The sequence below is a fragment of the Mustelus asterias genome, chromosome 1 (assembly GCF_964213995.1).
Source record: "Mustelus asterias chromosome 1, sMusAst1.hap1.1, whole genome shotgun sequence".
NCBI lineage: Eukaryota > Metazoa > Chordata > Chondrichthyes > Carcharhiniformes > Triakidae > Mustelus > Mustelus asterias.
Genome location: NC_135801.1, coordinates 129,136,978 through 129,156,406, shown reverse-complemented (window position 1 = coordinate 129,156,406; position 19,429 = coordinate 129,136,978). Strand labels below are relative to the sequence as shown.

The 19,429-nt window shown below is 41.1% G+C and overlaps 1 protein-coding gene across 5 annotated transcripts in view; it reads right to left on the bottom strand.

Annotated features, from left to right (window-relative positions):
* Positions 1-19,429, bottom strand: part of pde4d (phosphodiesterase 4D, cAMP-specific) — a 601,055-nt gene that overhangs the window by 57,465 nt on the left and 524,161 nt on the right. For 4 of the 5 annotated variants that reach the window (XM_078218792.1, XM_078218783.1, XM_078218764.1 and 1 more), the window contains one exon: positions 16,561-16,673. The exons of the other annotated variant lie outside the window; for it this stretch is intronic. In XM_078218792.1, coding sequence (XP_078074918.1) covers positions 16,561-16,673 — 113 coding nt within the window. The remainder of the gene's footprint in view (positions 1-16,560; positions 16,674-19,429) is intronic. 5 annotated transcript variants of the gene reach the window in all.

The following is a 19,429-nucleotide window of genomic DNA, read 5'->3' as shown; positions in this document are numbered from 1 at the left end:
ATTTAAGGCCAAAATGGCATTGGGGGTCATTCAGGTTTCTTTAGTAAATTGAACAATTTTGTCTTTGATTTTTGCATTTGATGATTAAGTTCTACTCGCTGTATTTTAGGGCCAGATTTCTGAAAAACTGTAGAAGATTGCACTTTAATAGACACATCAAGATACAGATAGATGTCTTTATTCATTCATGGGATTGAGCATTGCTAGCTAGGCCAGCATTTATGACCATCCCCAGTTGCCCTTGAGAAGATCGTGATGAGCTGCCTTCTTGGACCGCTGCAGTCCATGTGGTATAGGCATACCCACAGTGCTGTTAGGGAAGTTTCAGAATTTTCATCCAGTGACAGTGAAGGAATGGCAATATACTTTCAAGTCAGGAAGGTGAGTGTTTGGAGGGAAACTTCCAGATGATGATGTTCCCATAGATGGTCGTGGTCTTGGGTTTGGAAGGTGCTGTCTAAGGAGCCTTGGTGAGTCCCTGCAGTGCATCTTGTAGATGGCACACACTGCTGCCTTTGTGCATTGGTGGTGAAATGAATGAATATTTGTGGATAGGTAGCAATCAAGTGGGCTGCCTTGTCCCAAAAGGTGTTGAGCTTCTTGAGTGTTGTTGGAGCTGCACTCATCAAGGCAAATGGAGAGTATTCCATCACACTCCTGACTTGTGGCTTATAGATGATGAAAGGTTTTGGGGAGTCAGGAGGTGCGTTACTCACCATAGGATTCAGAGCCTCTGACCTGCTCTGTTAGCCACTGTACTTATATGGCCGATCCAGTTAGGATTCTGGTTAATGGTAACCCCGTTGATGGTGTACTGAATTGTAGCAAGGTTTAACCTAAAATATCTTTCTTTAATTTTGTTTATATATCTGTTTCATTACAAGTATATTCACTTGAATAAAACACATTGAAATAGGGCCGAATTCTCAGACCATTCACGCCCTGCCGCCGCTGCCAGAGAGGGCGGAGAATTTGGTGCTCAGCCAAATCTCCATTCATTGCAGCGGGATGGGAGAATCCCGCTGGCGTGAACGACCGGAGAATCACGTCCTAGATTTCCAGTGGGAAAATAGTTTTTGCCAGTGTCGTTTCAGTTCCTCTCACTAAAATTCCACTCTCGAAATTCCAAAATCAGAATAATCTCTTGACCTGAGATTACAAATGGTTTCTGTAATATTACATACTTGAAGCACAATATGATCATCTCATTTGCTCTAAAGTCACCGAATTGATTTAATTTGAAACATCTGCGTTGTTGACAGTCAGAGAATCCACTTAAAAAAAACTCCCCCAATGTTCATTCGTTAACATTCAGATAGATTTTAATTTTATTGGTGGTCTTGCAATCTCTACTTAAACCTCTTGATAATAGTTTCTATTTGCCCCATCTGCAAAAACCTCTTTTCACTGATGTTTTCAGTCATGTCCCCTAGCTTTTCCCTCCTGCTGGCATCAATTTTCCTGCTATTAAGCGTTTTGGGCACTTACTATCTTAAAAGTGCTGTATGAATACAAGTTATTGAATGAACAGCAGAGGCTACTAAATATTGTGATATGATCTAAGTAAATGGCAGCTTGCATTGGTAGAAAGTAATAATAAATTACTTTAAAATGAGGATGAATTTCACTGCATCTCCATGCAAACCCAAATATACTAAATTATCTTCTTGATAACAACACATCTCTCATTCAGCTCAGAACTGCTTATTTTTAATATATTTCTCCATTTCTCCTGAAGGTGCGAATTCATGCTGCACACAGTTCCAAGGGTACCAACATCCATCCTAAGTTTGTATAATTATCTAATCTTCATGGTTGCTCGTGATGCGGTCTCCTCTACATGATGGAGACCAAACGCAGATGGGTAACCGTTTTGCAAAACATTGAGCTTCCTGCTGCTTGTCATGTCAATTCTTCACCTTGTGCCATTCTGACCTTTCTGTCCTTGGCCTGATACAATGTTTCAATGAAGCTCAATGCAAAATCTAGGAACAGTACCTCACCTTTTGACTCAGCACTCTACAGCCTTCAGAACGTAACATCAAATTCAACAATTTTAGATCATAACCTCTGCCTTGATTTTGTTTACATTTTTCTGCAGATTCAGTTTTTCTTGTTTCTTCCTTTATTTGGTGACTTAGCATTCAGACAGCTGCTAGCTATTCATTCACACCTCATCTGGACACATATTTTATTTCTTTACTTTATCGATGACCACAAAATCCTTTTGCCATTTGATCTCTCCAGCCATCCACCCAATCACAGACTTCCACTTCTTCTCCCCCTACTCTCCCTTCCCCTTTTACTTTTTCAAAACTATGTCATTTTTATCTTTTCTCAGTTCTGATGAAGGGTCATAATCGACCTGAAACATTCACTCTGTTTCTCTCTCCACAGATACTGGCTGACTTGCTGAGTATTTCCAGCATTTTCTGTTTGTATTCCTAGACGGTGGGGCCTTTGTTTAAGACTATAGAGAGATTCAGTTTAGTTTATTTGCAAAGAAACCTGATATAAGCTAAATGATGAAATGATTTACACCAGTACAACATGTTGGAAATAATACCCAATGCTGTAACATCTCACACCCCTAATGATATGGGGTAACAACACCAAATTGGGAGTTCCATCATGCAGTAATGGATGGAAGATTATGTCTGATCAAGGCATAGTAATATGTATCGGTGTTTGCTAACTACTTTGAGCTTGTCTCTGTTGAATTAAAACAGAACTGATGTAAAACTTTTGTAGTTTAGTATTTTTGGGTTGGGGAGAAATTAAGTGAATGTGGAACCGCTTGCTGCTAAATCCTTGCCTGCCGTGCCGATGGTTCCTTGGCTTTGAATTATCATTGGCATGTGATGCTGCAGGTGTCAAGCAGAAAGTTATCTGCTCATGTCATCTTTTATACTATTTTAATGAATGTAGTGACACACTGTTCATCTTTCAGTAATTTTCACTTCTCAAAAATGTTGCCTTGCCATCTGTTGGTGTACACATATAGGGCTGGGGTTTCCTCTACGTTTGTACTCAGTTATAGCAGAAATCTGGGGCAAAAACCAATCCTATGGTTTGATGATTGCAAAATTTAGGGTGCAAACAAGTTAGCCACGCAACAACTTGAATTTATATGGTGCCTTTAACACAGTAAAATGTCTGAAGGTTTAATTACAGCTCACCAAATCTCCTCAATCTTTTTTATATCCATCCATCAAAATGTCTGTCCAAATGAATAGCTGCCAACAGATCAGCCTGAACTCTGATTCTCAAATGTGAATATCCTCCAATTGTGCTTGTTCACAATCTCTCAATGTTGACACCAGATTTTAAAATAAAGCAGGAAACAAAATATTTGTTTGATCTATTAATTGAACATTGCCCTCACTCAGACCTGCTGGGGGTGATCTTGAGCCTGCACTCTCCGTCCATGGGATGGGTGGCAGGGACTCAAGATCAGGCAAAACCTGGAAATGGTGAATTTTGCCAGCAAGAGAGTGATTTCCGATTTTTGCTGTTCCTCGCCGGCAGCGTAATCAGGGAAATGCTCACAATGGGCAATAATAAATTTAATGTCATTAACCGCAACCCCCCCCCCACCCACCACCATATTTTCCCCCTTCACTAAATTTTCATACCGCGACATCATGACGTCATGTCAGCAAGGTTTACAACAAGTTCACCCAGAAGTGAACCTGTCCTGGTTGAATATAGCCCCAGGTGAGAGGAACATGGCCAAGCAATGACCTGGGATAGGCCCCTGACGCAGGTTGGCACAGTGCCGGGGGCAGTGTCAAGGGGCAATGCTGTAGCGAACCAAGTGGGAGCCTCAAGAGGAGGGGGTCTGGCATGTATGTACAGTGGGAAGGGAGAGAGCATTCAAGGAAGGAAATGCTGACGCTTACTGTTGCAGTGAGAGAGACGGAGATGCTGGAGTTGTTGGGTGGGGGGTAGGAGGTGCAGATCATGATGGCGGGGAGATGTCGGCATTGACTAGGGAGGGGTGGGGGAACCCCCAAGACCTCTGTAGTCGGGTGGAGGGATGGTATTTCTTGATCTGATCTCAGTGCTGCCGGCTTTACTGGCATGTTTAGGCCCCCAAAATGACGGCGTGCAACACGCCCTCCCCTTTTTTTGACAAAGTATCATAAGATCAGATGAGAAAATCTACCTGTTTCCACGAGAAACACACTGGTTTTCAGTCAGACCCTGACACTTTGCCATTGTTTGCTAAGATTCCACCCGCTCTATATTTTCTGTTTTTAAAAAAATATATTTCCATATGGCATGAGAATAACTCATCTTAAAAAATCAAAACCCCCCCCCCAATCTTGCCTTATACCCACGACTGATGGATGAACAAGATTACATTGAAATGTTAAGATTCAATTGCGTACTGGGACTGGATTTTCCAGCTGCGCATGCCCCAAGACTGGAAATTCCTGCCGGAGGTCAACGGATCTTTAAATGGTCCGCCGAATTTTCTGTCCCGCCTGCTACAATTCCCATGGCGGGAGGTAGAGGAAAGTTCCGCCCCTGGTGTGGATTCAGTGGCACATGGGAGCCTGATTAGTTATGCAGGTTTATACCCATTTAAAGTTTGGGTGAATGCCAATGAGATTGAGAGGATATTTGGGTGTTCTTGACATTGGCAAGACAAGAGCTCCATTGGAAGCATATTCTGGTCCAACTTCAAGGTTGTGCGCATGGAGGAAACTCTAAACCATTCTTTATAACTTTTGATGCATGTTTTAGGACACAAATTTTGAGTGTCAGATCTTGATTGAAAATTATATTGAGAAATGGTATTGGGAGTCTTCAGGCAGGACATTGCCAGTCCAAGAGTGGTGGGTAGCGGGAGTGTCGGAAAACATCAGAGCCGTGTCATGACTGCGCCCCCAAGACGTTTCCGAGGGACAGGCCACCGGGTGGATGAACTGTTTGTTTAGTGGAGAGGGGCAGCCAATTGAATTATTAAGGCCACAATTCTGGGTGCCATTACCAGTTCGCAAGCTGCAGAATGGCTGTCTCCCAGTGGCTGTCCAGGGGGTTATTGGAGCCAGAAGCTGGACCAGATGAGGGGGAATGCCTTTCCAGGCTTTTTCGTCCAATAAGATGGGATTGCCTTACATGCCCCTGCTGAATTCCTGCATCAGACACCGCTGAACACCACCACCTGCAAGTTCCCTTCCAAGCCATACGCCATACTGTTTTGGAATTACAGCCCCATTCCTTCACTGTCACCGAGTCAAAATCTTGGAACTTCCTCACCACCAGCACTGTGGGTGTACCTACACCATATGTACTGCAGCGATTCACCATCACTTTCTCAAGGGCAATTAGGGATGGGAAATAGATTCTTGACTATCCAGTGATGCCCACATCCAGTGAAAGAATAAATAAAAAATCCGACCTGCCTCTGTCATGCCTGCCTCTGCTGCTGAACACTTTCTCTACTCAGTCCTGATATCCAGGTCCCAAAGCCACGGTAAAATTCTGCTCTTCAGTTAATCTCAAGTATATATTCTTTTCCCTCAGCTTAACTATTTGTTATGGCTTAAAATTAATCAGTTGTGAGGCCAAAAAAATAATTATCTGACTTTTTTTCCAAATTTAAACTATTCATAGACTGTAAGGTAACAATATACATTAGCAATCTTCAAGCATCTTACAATAAAATAGGTGACACATTACATCCAGCTCTACTCTGAAGATTTAGGCTTATAAATTGTTTAATCATTCCTCATTTCTAGAGCTAGTTTGCTGTTTTGCTGAATTTGAAATTGATGGGGTTTTACTTTTGAAGAGTTAAAAACAATTGAAAACGGAAAAGTTTACAGAATGAACATTTGATTGTGCTGGCATGAAGCAAAACTGCTACATGCAATGTGTATTATCTGCTAGAATGTTCACACTATTTTGTTAAAATAGTAGTTTCGCCATCTGGAATAATTGATACCCTGATTTTACTCTGAACAGAAATGTCCCCACCAGTTGAAAGTAGAAGAATGTCTCTACTGCTCTTCCTATACAGTTCCCAACAGTGTAGGAAGGCTGCAAATGTTCCCCGTCATCAACAGACACACTGTTTCCCAGCAGTGCTTCCCACAGTAATAGATGCTGTCGCCCACTATCCTGCTTGCCACTGTATCTAGCCCAGAGATGACATGGAGGCTGGCAACACTCCTTTGAAAGTCATCTAAAAAAATAATTTTAAAGCTAATCTATTTCTCAGTAACCTTTCTAAGATTAATTTCCAGAATTCTTCCAGTGATTACATTTCAAATTTAATTTTACAGGGCGGGGAATCACATATTATCTCAACGCAGCACCAGAATTGTCGGCAAAACACCACACAACACACACCAAAAGACAAGAAATCTTCCACAAGCAGCAACAGAATAGGCCATATGGCTTTACAAATAGTACAACACTGCTGTATATAATGTGTTTCATGTTTTATGTCCAGTGCACGCCTGTCTCTTTCCTGATATTATTCTAGGCCTCGCATTTTGCCACTGAAGCAGAATAATATTGAAAATGAGAAAGAAAATAAGACATTTCGTCCTGGGATTGTGTGAGCTAAAGAGTGAAAGTTAGTGACCGATTTTTTACCTCAGGCCTAGAAACTGGATCACGGCAGAACTGGGGCACACTCCCACTACAGTGCATGCTGCCTGGGTCTAATAAGGCTTAGCACAGCATCACAGCAAGATGATCTCTCCCCCAGCCCCTCAGGACACCGTTACTGGTGAGTAGCGGGTGCCTTAGAAGAGGTGGCTCGCTTGATGCAGAGAAAGGAGTGAATTCAGAGGTTCGGATGCCAGCGAGGTTCTCAGGTGCAATCAGCAGCAGCAGCTTTAATGTAGAGCAAGGAGGAGCAATCCTGCTTTAGCTAGCTCCACACACAGTTCAGTAAAATATTTTGAACTTGCTTGATTGGTCAAGTTTCTAGATGTCTGCCTATGGTAAATACTGGGTGAGTTGGTGTAGAAGGTATAAGAACAATGGATGGTGTGTGTGAGCAAAGAGTGACAGGAGTTGCACTAAGTTGGCAGAGGGGTTATAAAGGGTCAGAGGGTGGGTGTAGCGGCATAAGTTAGCATGGGGATTTAGGAGCCGTGAGTATTTGGAAGAGGGGCATAAGCTGATATGGAGGGTATGAAGGGCTATGAGGAATGTGTGGTGGGTGAGGGCGAGAGGGCTGTTTTTTGTTTTTATTTACAGCTGGGACAATGTCAGATCATGGAGACCGGTCTTTCTGCCAGCTCACCCTCGGCTTCCTGCACTGTTCCAATGAAGTTCAACACAAGCTCAAGTAATGGAACTTCATCCTTCAACTGGGCACTTTACAACCTTCTGGACTTGACACTTAATTTGACAATTTTAGATCATAGCCTCTGTTTCATTTTTTTTGCTGGTATGGTATTTTCCCTCACTTCTCTCTCAATTCCCTTACTTTGCTTTCAAATGGCAGCTATTCAATATCTTGTTATTTAAATCTCTAGACACATCTTTTGTTTATTTAGGAGGTTCCATTATCGCTCTGTTTGGCTTTGCACAATGAAACTCCAAGGATGTGCGGGTTAGGCTGATTGGCCATGGAAAATTGCCCCTTAGTGTCAGGGGGACTAGCAGGGTAGATATGTGAGGTTGCGAGGATAGGGTTGTGGTCGGTGCAGACTCAATAGGCCGAATGGCCTCCTTCTGCACTGTAGGGATTCGATGATTCTTTGTCATTCAATCTCTCCTGATCTCCACCCTACCAGAGATCTTTCCTTTTGTTCTTTTTCCCAACCTTTTCCTTTATACTGGTTAAAATCTATTACATTTTGAATTTTTCCCAGTAGTGAAGAAAGGTCACAGATCTGAAATGTTAATTCTGTTTCTCTCTCCACAGATGCTGTCAGATTTGCTCAGTATGTCCAGCATTTTCTGTTTTGATTTCAGATTTCCAGCACCTGCAGTATTTGGCTTTGGTACACTCCAATTTGTTTATTTAATCTGTATCCCTCTGATCAACATTTCAAAATTCAGAAGGTTCCGCAAATTCCCAATTCCCAAATTAACTGAAAATAATAACCTCTATGCATTTGTAGTTCCTGTAAAAATGCAATATAATTGATTTTTTTAAACCAGCCCTGATCATATTGAATGGAGCAACAGGCTCGAAGGGCCGAATGGCCTACTCCTGTTCCTAGTTTCTATGTTTCCCCTTGCAATAAATGACAACATTCCATTTACCTTTCTGACCACTGGCTGTACCTGCCTGCCAATTATTTGTGATTAATTTACCAGGACGTCCAGTTCCCTCTGCATCTCAGATTTCTATCATTTCTCCCCATTTAAATAATTATGCTGTATTTCCATCCTTTCTGCCAAAGTGGTCATGTTCACATTTTCCCACGTTATAGTCCACCTGCCAATTTTTTGTCCACTCAATCTCTATCTAAGTCCCTTTGCAGACTCATTTGTCCACTTCAAAACTTGCTTTCATACTTCTCTTTGTGCCATCAGAAAATTTACTAATCATACATTTGGTCCCTTCATCCAAGTCACTGATATATTTTGAAAATCGTTGATGCCCCAACACTGAGAGATTCCACTGTCACATCTTTCCACCAGAAATGACACACTTGTGCCTATTCTCTGTTTCCTTTTAGCTATCCAATCATCTATCCAAGCTAATATGTTACTCCCTACACCAATAGCTCTTATGATAGAATCATAGAATCCCTACAGTGCAGAAGGAGATTCAGCCCATCGAGCCGGTACCGACCACAATCCCACCCAAGCCCTATTCCCATAACCCCACACATTTACCCCGCTAATCCCTCCAACACTGGGTCAATTTAGCATGGCCAATCAACCTAACCCGCACATCTTTGGACTGTGGGAGGAAACCGGGGCATCCGATGAAACCCACGCAGACACGGGGAGAACGTGCAAACTCCACACAGACAGTGACCTGAGGCCGGAATTGAACCTGGGCCCTTGGCGCTGTGAGGCAGCAGTGCTAACCACTGTGCCACCATGCTGTCCACGGTGAACAACTTTACATGGTAACTTGATGTCATTGTTCAAGATTCTCTTAAGGTTAACGTGCAGGTTCAGTCGGCAGTTAGGAAGGCAAATGCAATGTTAGCATTCATGTTGAGAGGGCTAGAATACAAGAGCAGGGATGTACTTCTGAGGCTGTATAAGGCTCTGGTCAGACCCCATTTGGAGTATTGTGAGCAGTTTTGGACCCCATATCTAAAGAAGGATGTACTGGCCTTGGAAAGGGTCCAGAGGAGGTTCACAAGAATGATCCCTGGAATGAAGAGCACTCTGGGTCTGTACTCATTGGAGTTTAGAAGGATGAGGGGGATCTTATTGAAACTTACAGGATACTGTGAGGCCTGGATAGAGTGGACATGGAGAGGATATTTCCACTAGTAGGAAAAACTAGAACCAGAGGGCACAAGCTCAGGCTAATGGGACCATCCTTTAAAACAGAGATGAGGAGGAATTTATTCAGCCAGAGAGTGATGAATCTGATTAACTCTTTGCCACAGAAGGCTGTGGAAGCCAGGTCATTGAGTGTCTTTAAGACAGAGATAGATAGGTTCTTGATTAATAAGCGGATCAGGGGTTATGGGGAAAAGGCAGGAAAATGGGGATGAGAAAAATATCAGCCATGGTTGAATGGCGGAGCAGACTCGATGGGCCTAGTGGCCTAATTCTGCTCCTATGTCTTATGTGACGCCTTATGAAATGCCTTCTGGAAATCTAAGTACATCACATCTACAGGTTCCCCATTATCCATGCTGCTTGTTACTTTCTCAAAGAACTCCAATATATTTGTCGAACATGATTTCCATTTCACAAGTCCATGTTGGCTCTGCCTGATTGCATTGAGATTTTCCAAGTGCCCTCCTAATAACTCCTTAATAATAGATTCCAGCATCTATTATCCCTCGGACTGATGTCAAGCTAACTGGCCTGTTGTTTCCTGTATTCCGTCTCCCCCCTTTCATGAATAGAGGAGTCACATTCACTATTTTACAATCTGATGGGATCTTTCTAGAATCTAGGGAATTTTAGAAAAATTAAACCTATGCATCTACTATCTCAGCAGCCACTTCATTTAGGATCCCAGGATGAAGTTGATAAGGACTTGGGGACTTGTCTTTAGTTCTAATAATTTTCTCAGTACCCTTTTACTGGTGATTATAATTGTTTTTAGCTCCTCCTTCCCTTTCACCTTCTGATTCACAATTATTTCTGCAGTGTTACATGCGTCCTCTATTATGAAGAAAGATACAAAATATCTGTTTAATTCAGCCACCTTATTTTCCATTATTAGATCCCCAGACTCACCCTCTGGAGGACCAGAGCTCATTTTGCTTAATCTTTTCCTTGTCAAATATCTGTAGACACTCTTTCTTTCTGTTTTTATATTTATCGCCGGCTTTCACTCAGACTCTAATTTCTCCCTGTTGTTAATCTTTTTGTCATTCTTTGCAGTTCTTTATATTCTGTTCAATCTTCTGATTGCCAGTCATTATTTCAGAATTATATTCTTTCAATTTGATACAATCTTTAACTTTCTTATTTAGCTACAAATGGTGCATTCTTACCTTTGAGTCTTTCTATCTCACTCGGATGTATCTGTTCTGAATTGTCAGAAATACTTCACTAAATGTCTGCCATTGCATCTCTACTGATCTATTCCTTAATCTAATTTCCCACTTCACTTTAGCCAGCTTTATCTTCATGCCCTGATAATTTCCCTTATTAAAGTTTAAAACATTAGTCTCAGATCCACTCTTCTCTCCTGAAGCTGAATGTGAAATTCAATCATACGATCATTGCTATCTACAGGTATTTTCCCTACGAGGTTATTAATTAATCCCACGTCACTGCATGTTATCAGATCAAGTACAGCTACTCTCTGGTTGACTCCAGAATGTGCTGCTATAAGAAACTGTGCAGAAAAAACTCTATGAACTCATCATCCATGCTACTTTTGCCAATCCGATTAATCTAATCTGTGTGTGGATTAAAATTGCCCATGATTATCATTGTACCTTTTTCCACAAGCCTCCCTTATTTCTTCCTGTGCACCCTGTCCTACATTGTGGTTACTGTTAGTAACTGCTTACCTTAATTTCTCATCTTTACACAAACTCATTCTATATTCTGATCTTCAGAATTGAGTTTATCTCCATTGTACTGATGCCATTGTTAATTAACAGAGCTACCCTTCCACTTTTTTCTAGCATCCTGTTCTTCCTAAATGTCATATACCCTTGAATACTCAAGTCCCAGTCTTTGTCATCTTGTAGCCATGTCTCTTTAATGGCAACCCGGTCATGCATATTTATTTCCAAGCGAGCTATCAATTCATCTATTTAGTTATGAATGTTGCATGCATTCACACACAGTGCCTTTCTTCTTCATACTTTTGCAACCTTGAAACTTATTTGTTGGTGCACTCTTAGGCTTTGTATGCTCTGTCCCTTCCTGTCACACTCTGATCACCATTTCCTTCTTGCTATTTTGCTCTAATGCCTTGTCTTCTCTACTTAATTTATCACATCTTGCCTTTTCCCTCACTATTTAGTTTCAAGCCCCCTCTCGCCAATGAGTCAGAAGGCCACTTGTTCAAGTTTCATTCTAGGATTTAAGCATATAACCTTGGCTGACATTCTGCTGCATAAATGGAGATGCCACCTTTCAGAGAATTTAAACTGAGGCCCATCTGCCACCTAGTCTGAAACCTGACAGTTTTCATGATACTATTCACAAGACTAGGAGAATCCACAAGAGTCAGAGCTCTAAAAAAAATTCACCCTTCCAATAATACACTAAAAACACATTATCTGATCACTTTTCTCCTTGCTGCTGCTGAGGATTATTGTAAATAAATTGGCTGCCCTTTTCCCTAAATTAATTCAGGAACCACATTTCCAAAGTACATTTTTGGCTATCTTTAATATTATGGAAGATCTTAAGGATGTGAAAAGCATGCTACTAAAGCATTTTGTTTTGTTTGAGATAGACATGGAACTTTCAAAATTAGCACATTTTACCTTCTTTTCCACAGGCAGGAAATGTAGAATATGCAGTGAAGTGATCAGAAAAAGTGGAAATTTTTATGCTAGATTGCGAACATTAAATCTCCATGAAAACGGGGAACAATTACCCAAATTTACATAAATTTAACATAGTAAAATGGCCCAAATGCTTCAGAGAAGCAGTGTTATCCAACATTTGACTCTGAGTTGCACAAGGAGATATAGAGCAAGTCAATCAAAATCGTGGTCAAAGAGGGAGGTTTCATCAGGCGTTAGTGTGAGAATAAGTAGAAGGAGAAAATTGCTCCTATTTGTATCATTTAGTTCTGTGCATTTTTAAAAAAAGCATTAAACCAGATTCGGTATTTAATACTTCTACACACTCCACCATGTAACACCATGGTCAGACCAAGCTTTTATCTCCACACAGCACTTGTTGATAGTGGAGAAACAAAGATCGTCCTTGGGCCATTATGCCTTCCCTTTGCACAAAATGTAATCTCTTGTGTAATGCCCCAATGTGAGAAAAGAATTACGTGCACTACAAATGCACCAAAGCACAACATGTTGCTCATCAATCTTTTCAAATAATAATAATTTCATAAGTCAGGAAGAACAAAAGATGATAAAGAGGTAGAGGTGACACACTTTATTGCTGACATGCCACTTAAAGTAACTCAGCTCAATTGTAAATACATTATGTACTTACAGTTAGTTCTACCTAATATTTTCAGCACTTGGTATGCAGTTGAAACCCTTGAACTTCTAGCCTTTCCTGGAAATATCAGGGGAGCTGATAGTGGAAATTTTACTATATATTAAGTACATTAGTCTGATGAGATTATCTGTGATTACATAAAGAACAGCTTGCCGCACGGCTTGGATTGAAGAACCAAGACATTTGTTCTTTCAAATGTTAGAACATCAGTAAATCATTGAGCTAACTTAGAAGATGATCAACCCAACTTCAGATATTGAATATAAATTTTTTTATTTAGTTTTATATTTTCAACAAATATCTTGCCACAGAAAGATCTGTTATCAACTGATTAAGTATACTTAAGTCCAATTTAAAGGATGAAATATATTTTTGCAAAGAAGACAGTTTAATCTTGAGGAACAGGTGAAAGCTGCATTAAATGTGACAATGTTTGTTAACCTTTTAAGGTACGTGTTGAAACACTATTTTCAAATCCAGTCATCATGCTGGGTCTTATAAAAGTAGCAGTAGCATCTAGAATACTACAACTGTCTGTGTATACTGTCAGAATTAGCCAACATTTACTTTGCGGCATGAGTTGTGATTCAGTTGGTAGTACTCAGAATCACAGAATCTTTACAATGCTGAAGGAGGCTATTCAGCCCAACGTGTCTGCACTGGCTCCCTGAAAGAGCATTCTATCTAATCCAACTCTCCTGCCTTATCCCTGTAACATTGTACATTCATTGATTTCTGATAGCAATCCAATTCCCTTTTGAATACCTCGATCGAACCTGCTTCCACCACCCTTTCAGAAAGCACTCTCGCCTCTGAACATAAGAACATAAGAAATAGGAGCAGGAGTAGGCCATCTAGCCCCTCGAGCCTGCCCCGCGATTCAATAAGATCATGGCTGATCTGATAGTGGTTTAGTTCCACTTACCCGCCTGCTCCCCATAACCCTTAATTCCCTTATTGATCAGAAATCTACCTACCTGTGACTTAAACATATTTAACGAGGTAACCTCCACTGCTTCAATGGACAGAGAATTCCAGAGATTCACTACCCTCTGAGAGAAGAAGTTCCTCCTCAACTCTGTTCTAAACTGACTCCCCCTTATTTTGAGGCTGTGTCCTCTAGTTCTTGTTTCCTTTCTAAGTGGAAAGAATCTCTCTGCCTCTACCCTGTTGAGCCCCTTCATTATCTTATATGTCTCTATAAGATCTCCCCTCAGCCTTCTAAACTCCAACGAGTACAGGCCCAATCTACTCAATCTCTCCTCATAAGCCAACCCCCTCATCTCCGGTATCACCCTGGTGAACCTTCTCTGCACTCCATCCAAGGCCAATATATCCTTTCGCAAATAAGGGGACCAAAATTGCACACAGTACTCTACTTGCGGCCTCACCAGTACCTTGTACAATTGCAGCAAGACCTCCCTGCTTTTATACTCCATCCCCTTCGCGATAAAGGCCAACATTCCATTTGCCTTCTTGATAAACCTGCTGCACCTGCAAACTGAGTTTTTGCGATTCATGCACAAGGACCCCCAGGTCCCTCTGCACAGTAGCATGTTGTAATTTTTCACCAATTAAATAATAGTCCATTTTACTATTATTCCTTCCAAAGTGGATAACCTCTCACTTGTCAACGTTATCCTCCATCTGCCAGATCCTCGCCCACTCACTTAGCCTATCCAAATCCCTCTGCAGACTTTCCGCATCCACCACGCAATTCGCTTTCCCACTCATCTTTGTGTCATCCGCAAACTTTGTTACCCTACACTCGGTCCCCTGAAGCAGAAGGCTGTGAGTTCAAGTTTTACTTGAGACCTGAATATACAATCGAGACAAACAATCCAGGACAGGATTGAAAGTGTTGCATTGGTGGAGGTTCTGTCTTTTGAATGAGACATTCGGTTCCATCTGCTCTCTAAGAAGGATGTAAAAGGCAGGAATGTGAAGCTGAGGTTAAAATTATATCAGCTATGATATTAATTAATGGCGGAGCAGGCTCAAGGGGCCGAGTGGCCTGTCCATGCTCCTAATTCATATGTTGGTCTATTCCATGGCAATATTTTGAAGAGCAGGGTTGTTATCTCTGGCACAGAAGTAAAAAATACTGTGGATGTTGGAAATCTAAAATAAAAACAAGAATGCCAGAAATACTCAGCAGGTCAGACAGCAACTGTGGAGAGAAGTTAATGTTTATCCCTGCCATGTTAACCATGTTTCTCACCACAGACACTGCCTGATCTGCTGAGTATTTCTAGCATTTTTGCTTTTGTTTGATTTATTCCGGTTAGCTTGACAATATTTATCGTCCAATCACCATTCCCTAACAAACGATCTGGTCATTATCACATTGCTATTTCTGCAATCTTGTTGTGTACAAACAACGGCGGCTGCATTTCCAAGGTTCTTAATTGTCTGTAAAGCTCTTTGGAACACCCTGAGATCTTGAAAGGTCCTATATAACTGTAAGTTTTTTTTGTTTATCTTTTACAATATTTCATGTGTAATAAACAAAATGTCTAACTCAAAGGATGAAAGAGTTTTGCAGATTTACTAAGTGCTGGCGAATTCTGATAGTTCAAATGACGAACTGAATATTGATTGTGAAGAAGTGATATTGAAATGCAACCTTATTATCGTTGTGCATTAAGCTGCATGAAAGTATCAGTTACAACTTCACATATCCACATAGTTTAATTAAAAATAAACTTTGTTTGCAGAAACACAAGAATAAAAGAAATGTACATCATCTACAAAAATCATTTTTCTACTTGATTTGACACAATATCATGTCTTGGCCTTCTATTGTGCTGTTTATATTACAATCAGCCCCTCCACAACCACCCCCCTCCACCCCCAAACCTTCATTCTTCACATTAGTGACTGAGGTGGCCAAATATCCACCTTAATAATATATTCTATGTCACCTTTCTCCATAAAAATTGAGATAACTTTCAGTTATGGCCTATTAGCCACCTAAAGGGGAATGATTTCAAAACAAGGAGGCTGGAAAAGCCTTGTAAACTGAAATAAGCTTTCTACATCACAGTTACTGAAAACTAACTGCACTGTAATCCTAAATGCAGTGTTAAGACAATCAACTATATTTGCATTAATTCTTGGTACGTCACAGAATGCATTCTATTTATGATTCTTTGATGAGACTAGCTTGTTGGAACTATAAAGTTGTCTCAGGAAAACGGACACAAATTGATTAAGAACAATTTAAACACTTCATTTGCAACAGGCTAGTGATACGATTGTTGAAATCACTAACCAAAAACACATTCTTTTTATCTGAATGACAGAGGATAAACAAGGCCTGCATTCATATAAAAAAACCTGTACCTGTTTTGTGTCTGTGTTCTTACCTGGAGACATGCAGTATTTTGCTGCAGATACACTAATATGATTCAGGTTGATTCCTATGCAATAGACAGAACACAGAAACATTTGATCTTAGGCGGTTGGTCTGGGGAGTGGGCCACGATTTTGAGTCCCGACTTACTACGTGGATTGATTCTTGATGAGGTTTTTTTTAATGTTTGCAGAATATGACTGTGTGGTATTGCACAAGATACACTGTATGCCGACATCTTCCTTACCTACATCGGTCAGATTCTGATCATTCCTATTGCTCAAACTTTTATAGGTTTGCCAGTGTGCATGCACAAAACTTTATTCATGAACCTCAGTGTTATATCTTGACAGACCTTTTTTTCTCACTGCCTCTGAGGTTATCAAAATAGGTAAACCATCTGATAGCCCATGGCACCACAGTCCTACCTTGTTGGAGGCCATCTCACTGACAGAATTCCTGGTCTGTAGGGTCTCCAGCTGGTCCAGGCACCAGTCAAGCTCCTCCAGGGTCTCTGTTGCAAGTTTTTGGTAGGCCTCCTCTGCGAACAAACAGATGAATGGAAGTTCAGCTTTTGAACTTTTTACAGGGCTAGCAGTGATATTGAAAGGGTCCACCATGCCACACAAAGCCATGTTCGGGTGACCAGAGCTCACACATGAGTTGTCCTTCATAATGTTTTTTCAACAAAAAAAATACTCCGAAAAATATGTCCTTCTGTTGTCAAACCAAAGCAGCCCCAATAGTTTGGTGATCTTCTTCTGTAGGAGAGGGAAACACAGTTGTTGAGCTGTCAGTCAGAAACACAACATGATGAATGAAGAATCCTCTCTTTGTCCACCTTTTGGTCTACTGGTATTATTAAACCCAGAAATGAACACACATATTCAGCCTGCAGAATATTTTCCAGAAAATAAGTAAGCGCCTTTATCCTGAGCCAGGTAGTTGAGTCAGTTTCCAATTGCCTATGAAAATCTCTCCATGACGATTTCAAATTATTTTTTTCTAACCACACCAGCACCTCACAGCTGAATGGATAAAGCCATTTAAGCGAGCCAGTAAGTCCTCACAATATCCACTCATACACATTTCAGTTCGGATAAGACACAAAGAGACAGGGTTTCCTGTTTTTGCTCAGTTTTAGTTGTGACATCGAAACTGTCGGATCATTTTATGAAAATCTGATCATTTTCATCTCCCTAACACTTGAGTCAGTTACTGGACTCTTATGTGGCATCACACAACTAACAAAGTCTGCCTCTTTCTTTGAACCTGAACCAAAAACGCTAGTACACTGTACAAGCAAGGGCCAGGCTGAAGAGAAATCCTGGCATAGAGCTCCGCAGAGGATCAGGACCTGGCAATGCTCCAGTAAGAGATAAATAAATCCCACTAGCTTTCTATGAAATCCCTTTCAAACAGTTTTAAGGCTTCAGCTAGTGGAGCATTTGCTTTATATTGAATAAGTTTGTGCGCATTTCTATTTGCTTTCTTAGGTTGTATAGAATTAATAGAAATAATCTGGATGGGCAAAAGCACATGTGCAATCTTTACTGCCTTAAAAGAGGCTTGAAAAGTAATTCTGGGTCATGAGGAAAGACAACGATTAATAAAAATATGAAAATAACTCCTCTTACCAAAATTTAATTTATATTCAACATTGCTTGTTTGCAGCTATACTGTGCATTTTAATTACTCTGAAGCAGACACTGTTTAGTAGTAACACAGTATAATTGTATTATGGAATTGATTTTCCTGATTTGGGCTAAATATGTACTGCATGTCTTACAAACTCTCAGGCCGGAATCTTATCTCGGTTCACATCGGCAGGATTTTCCCATCCCACTGCAGTGAATGAAGGATTTGGCTGGCCACCAAATTCTCCGACGTCACTGCAGCGGGAGCGTAGCGTAAACAGCAGGTAAAATTGCGCCCCCAGTGTTACTTTGACAAATGTTACTTTCCTAAGAATGCACTAGAAAGCCCAGAAAGTGGGTCAGAATCAGGTTTGCTGGCCTACAATCCGAAGCTGGAACTTTCTGGGCATTCCCGCGGGTTTCACAGCAGCGAGGATGCATTCTACAGGAAATCCCATTGACAACAGCGGCCGACAGGTACCACCACAGGCCAATGGTGGTCCACCTCTGCCACTGCGAAACAAGCAAAATTTCATGCCAATCACCTATCAGAGTGCAGCAACTGCTTTCTCCAAACAAGGCTACCAGAGTAAGAGGTGGCAGGAACTCTATTTATCCTGCGTTCCCATAGTATTAACTCTCAGGGAGAGTGGACAAGGACGGAATTTGATGGCCCCTCCTGCTGGCAGGATTTTCCAGCCCTGTCAATGTCAATGGGCTTTTTAATGGCTTATTACATTTTCTGGTCCCGTCCTCGCCACATTGGGGCCTTAAAATTCTGCCCCTGGTGTCAAAAGAGATTGATCAGGCATATTGTGTTGGCTGCTTGTGGAAGTGGGCCCAACAGGACCAGGATGAGATTGTTGCCTAGACCACTGGAGGAAAATGCTGCCAATTTTATTTTTTAAATTTCAAAAGCTATTTCTAGGGTTATACTGACAATGCCTCCACTGCCCCATCACAGCCCTCCAGGTAGCCATAAATCTGCTGAATCTTGATGGATGTCCTCCCTGTGTTACCAGATGCATAGGTGTTTACCATTACCTTTTTAAGGAAGAGATCCCTCTTCCTGACTTTCCTTTGGTAGGGTGAGCAATTGGGATCCTGGAGGCTGGTGATGCATCTCAGCAATTTGGCCCTCCTCGCCCCTCATATATTTACTTATTTATAGCTCAATGACCATCGAGTTTTGTTTCTGCACTCTGACAGAATAGCAGTAAATTCCATCTTGCACAGTAATACAAAATAGATATTATCAGATTGGTACACTCCACCCAATGTGTTGTCATCCATTTTAGTCTCCTACGTAAACCCAATTTCACTCCCAATATATCTTCAACCGCAATCTGTAAAAATGCCTGTGCAGGGGCATATTGTGTCCACACTCCAATATACTAGGCCTAATTTTAATCCTGCGTGTCAAGTGGAAGTAGGATGCTTAAATAGACTATCAGGTGCTGTGTACTGACTTTTCAAATGTTTTTGCCTCGTGTCATTTTAACTATAGAATTTCCGGCAGCAGTGAGCTGTCTGCCCTCAGGCAAACAAAGCCTCATAAATAGTTAAAATGTCAAATATCAGGATCTAATGTGTTCTAGACCCCAATGAGGTAGTGGCCAGCTATATAGCAGCATGGTGGGTTTGTGAAAATACGAACATG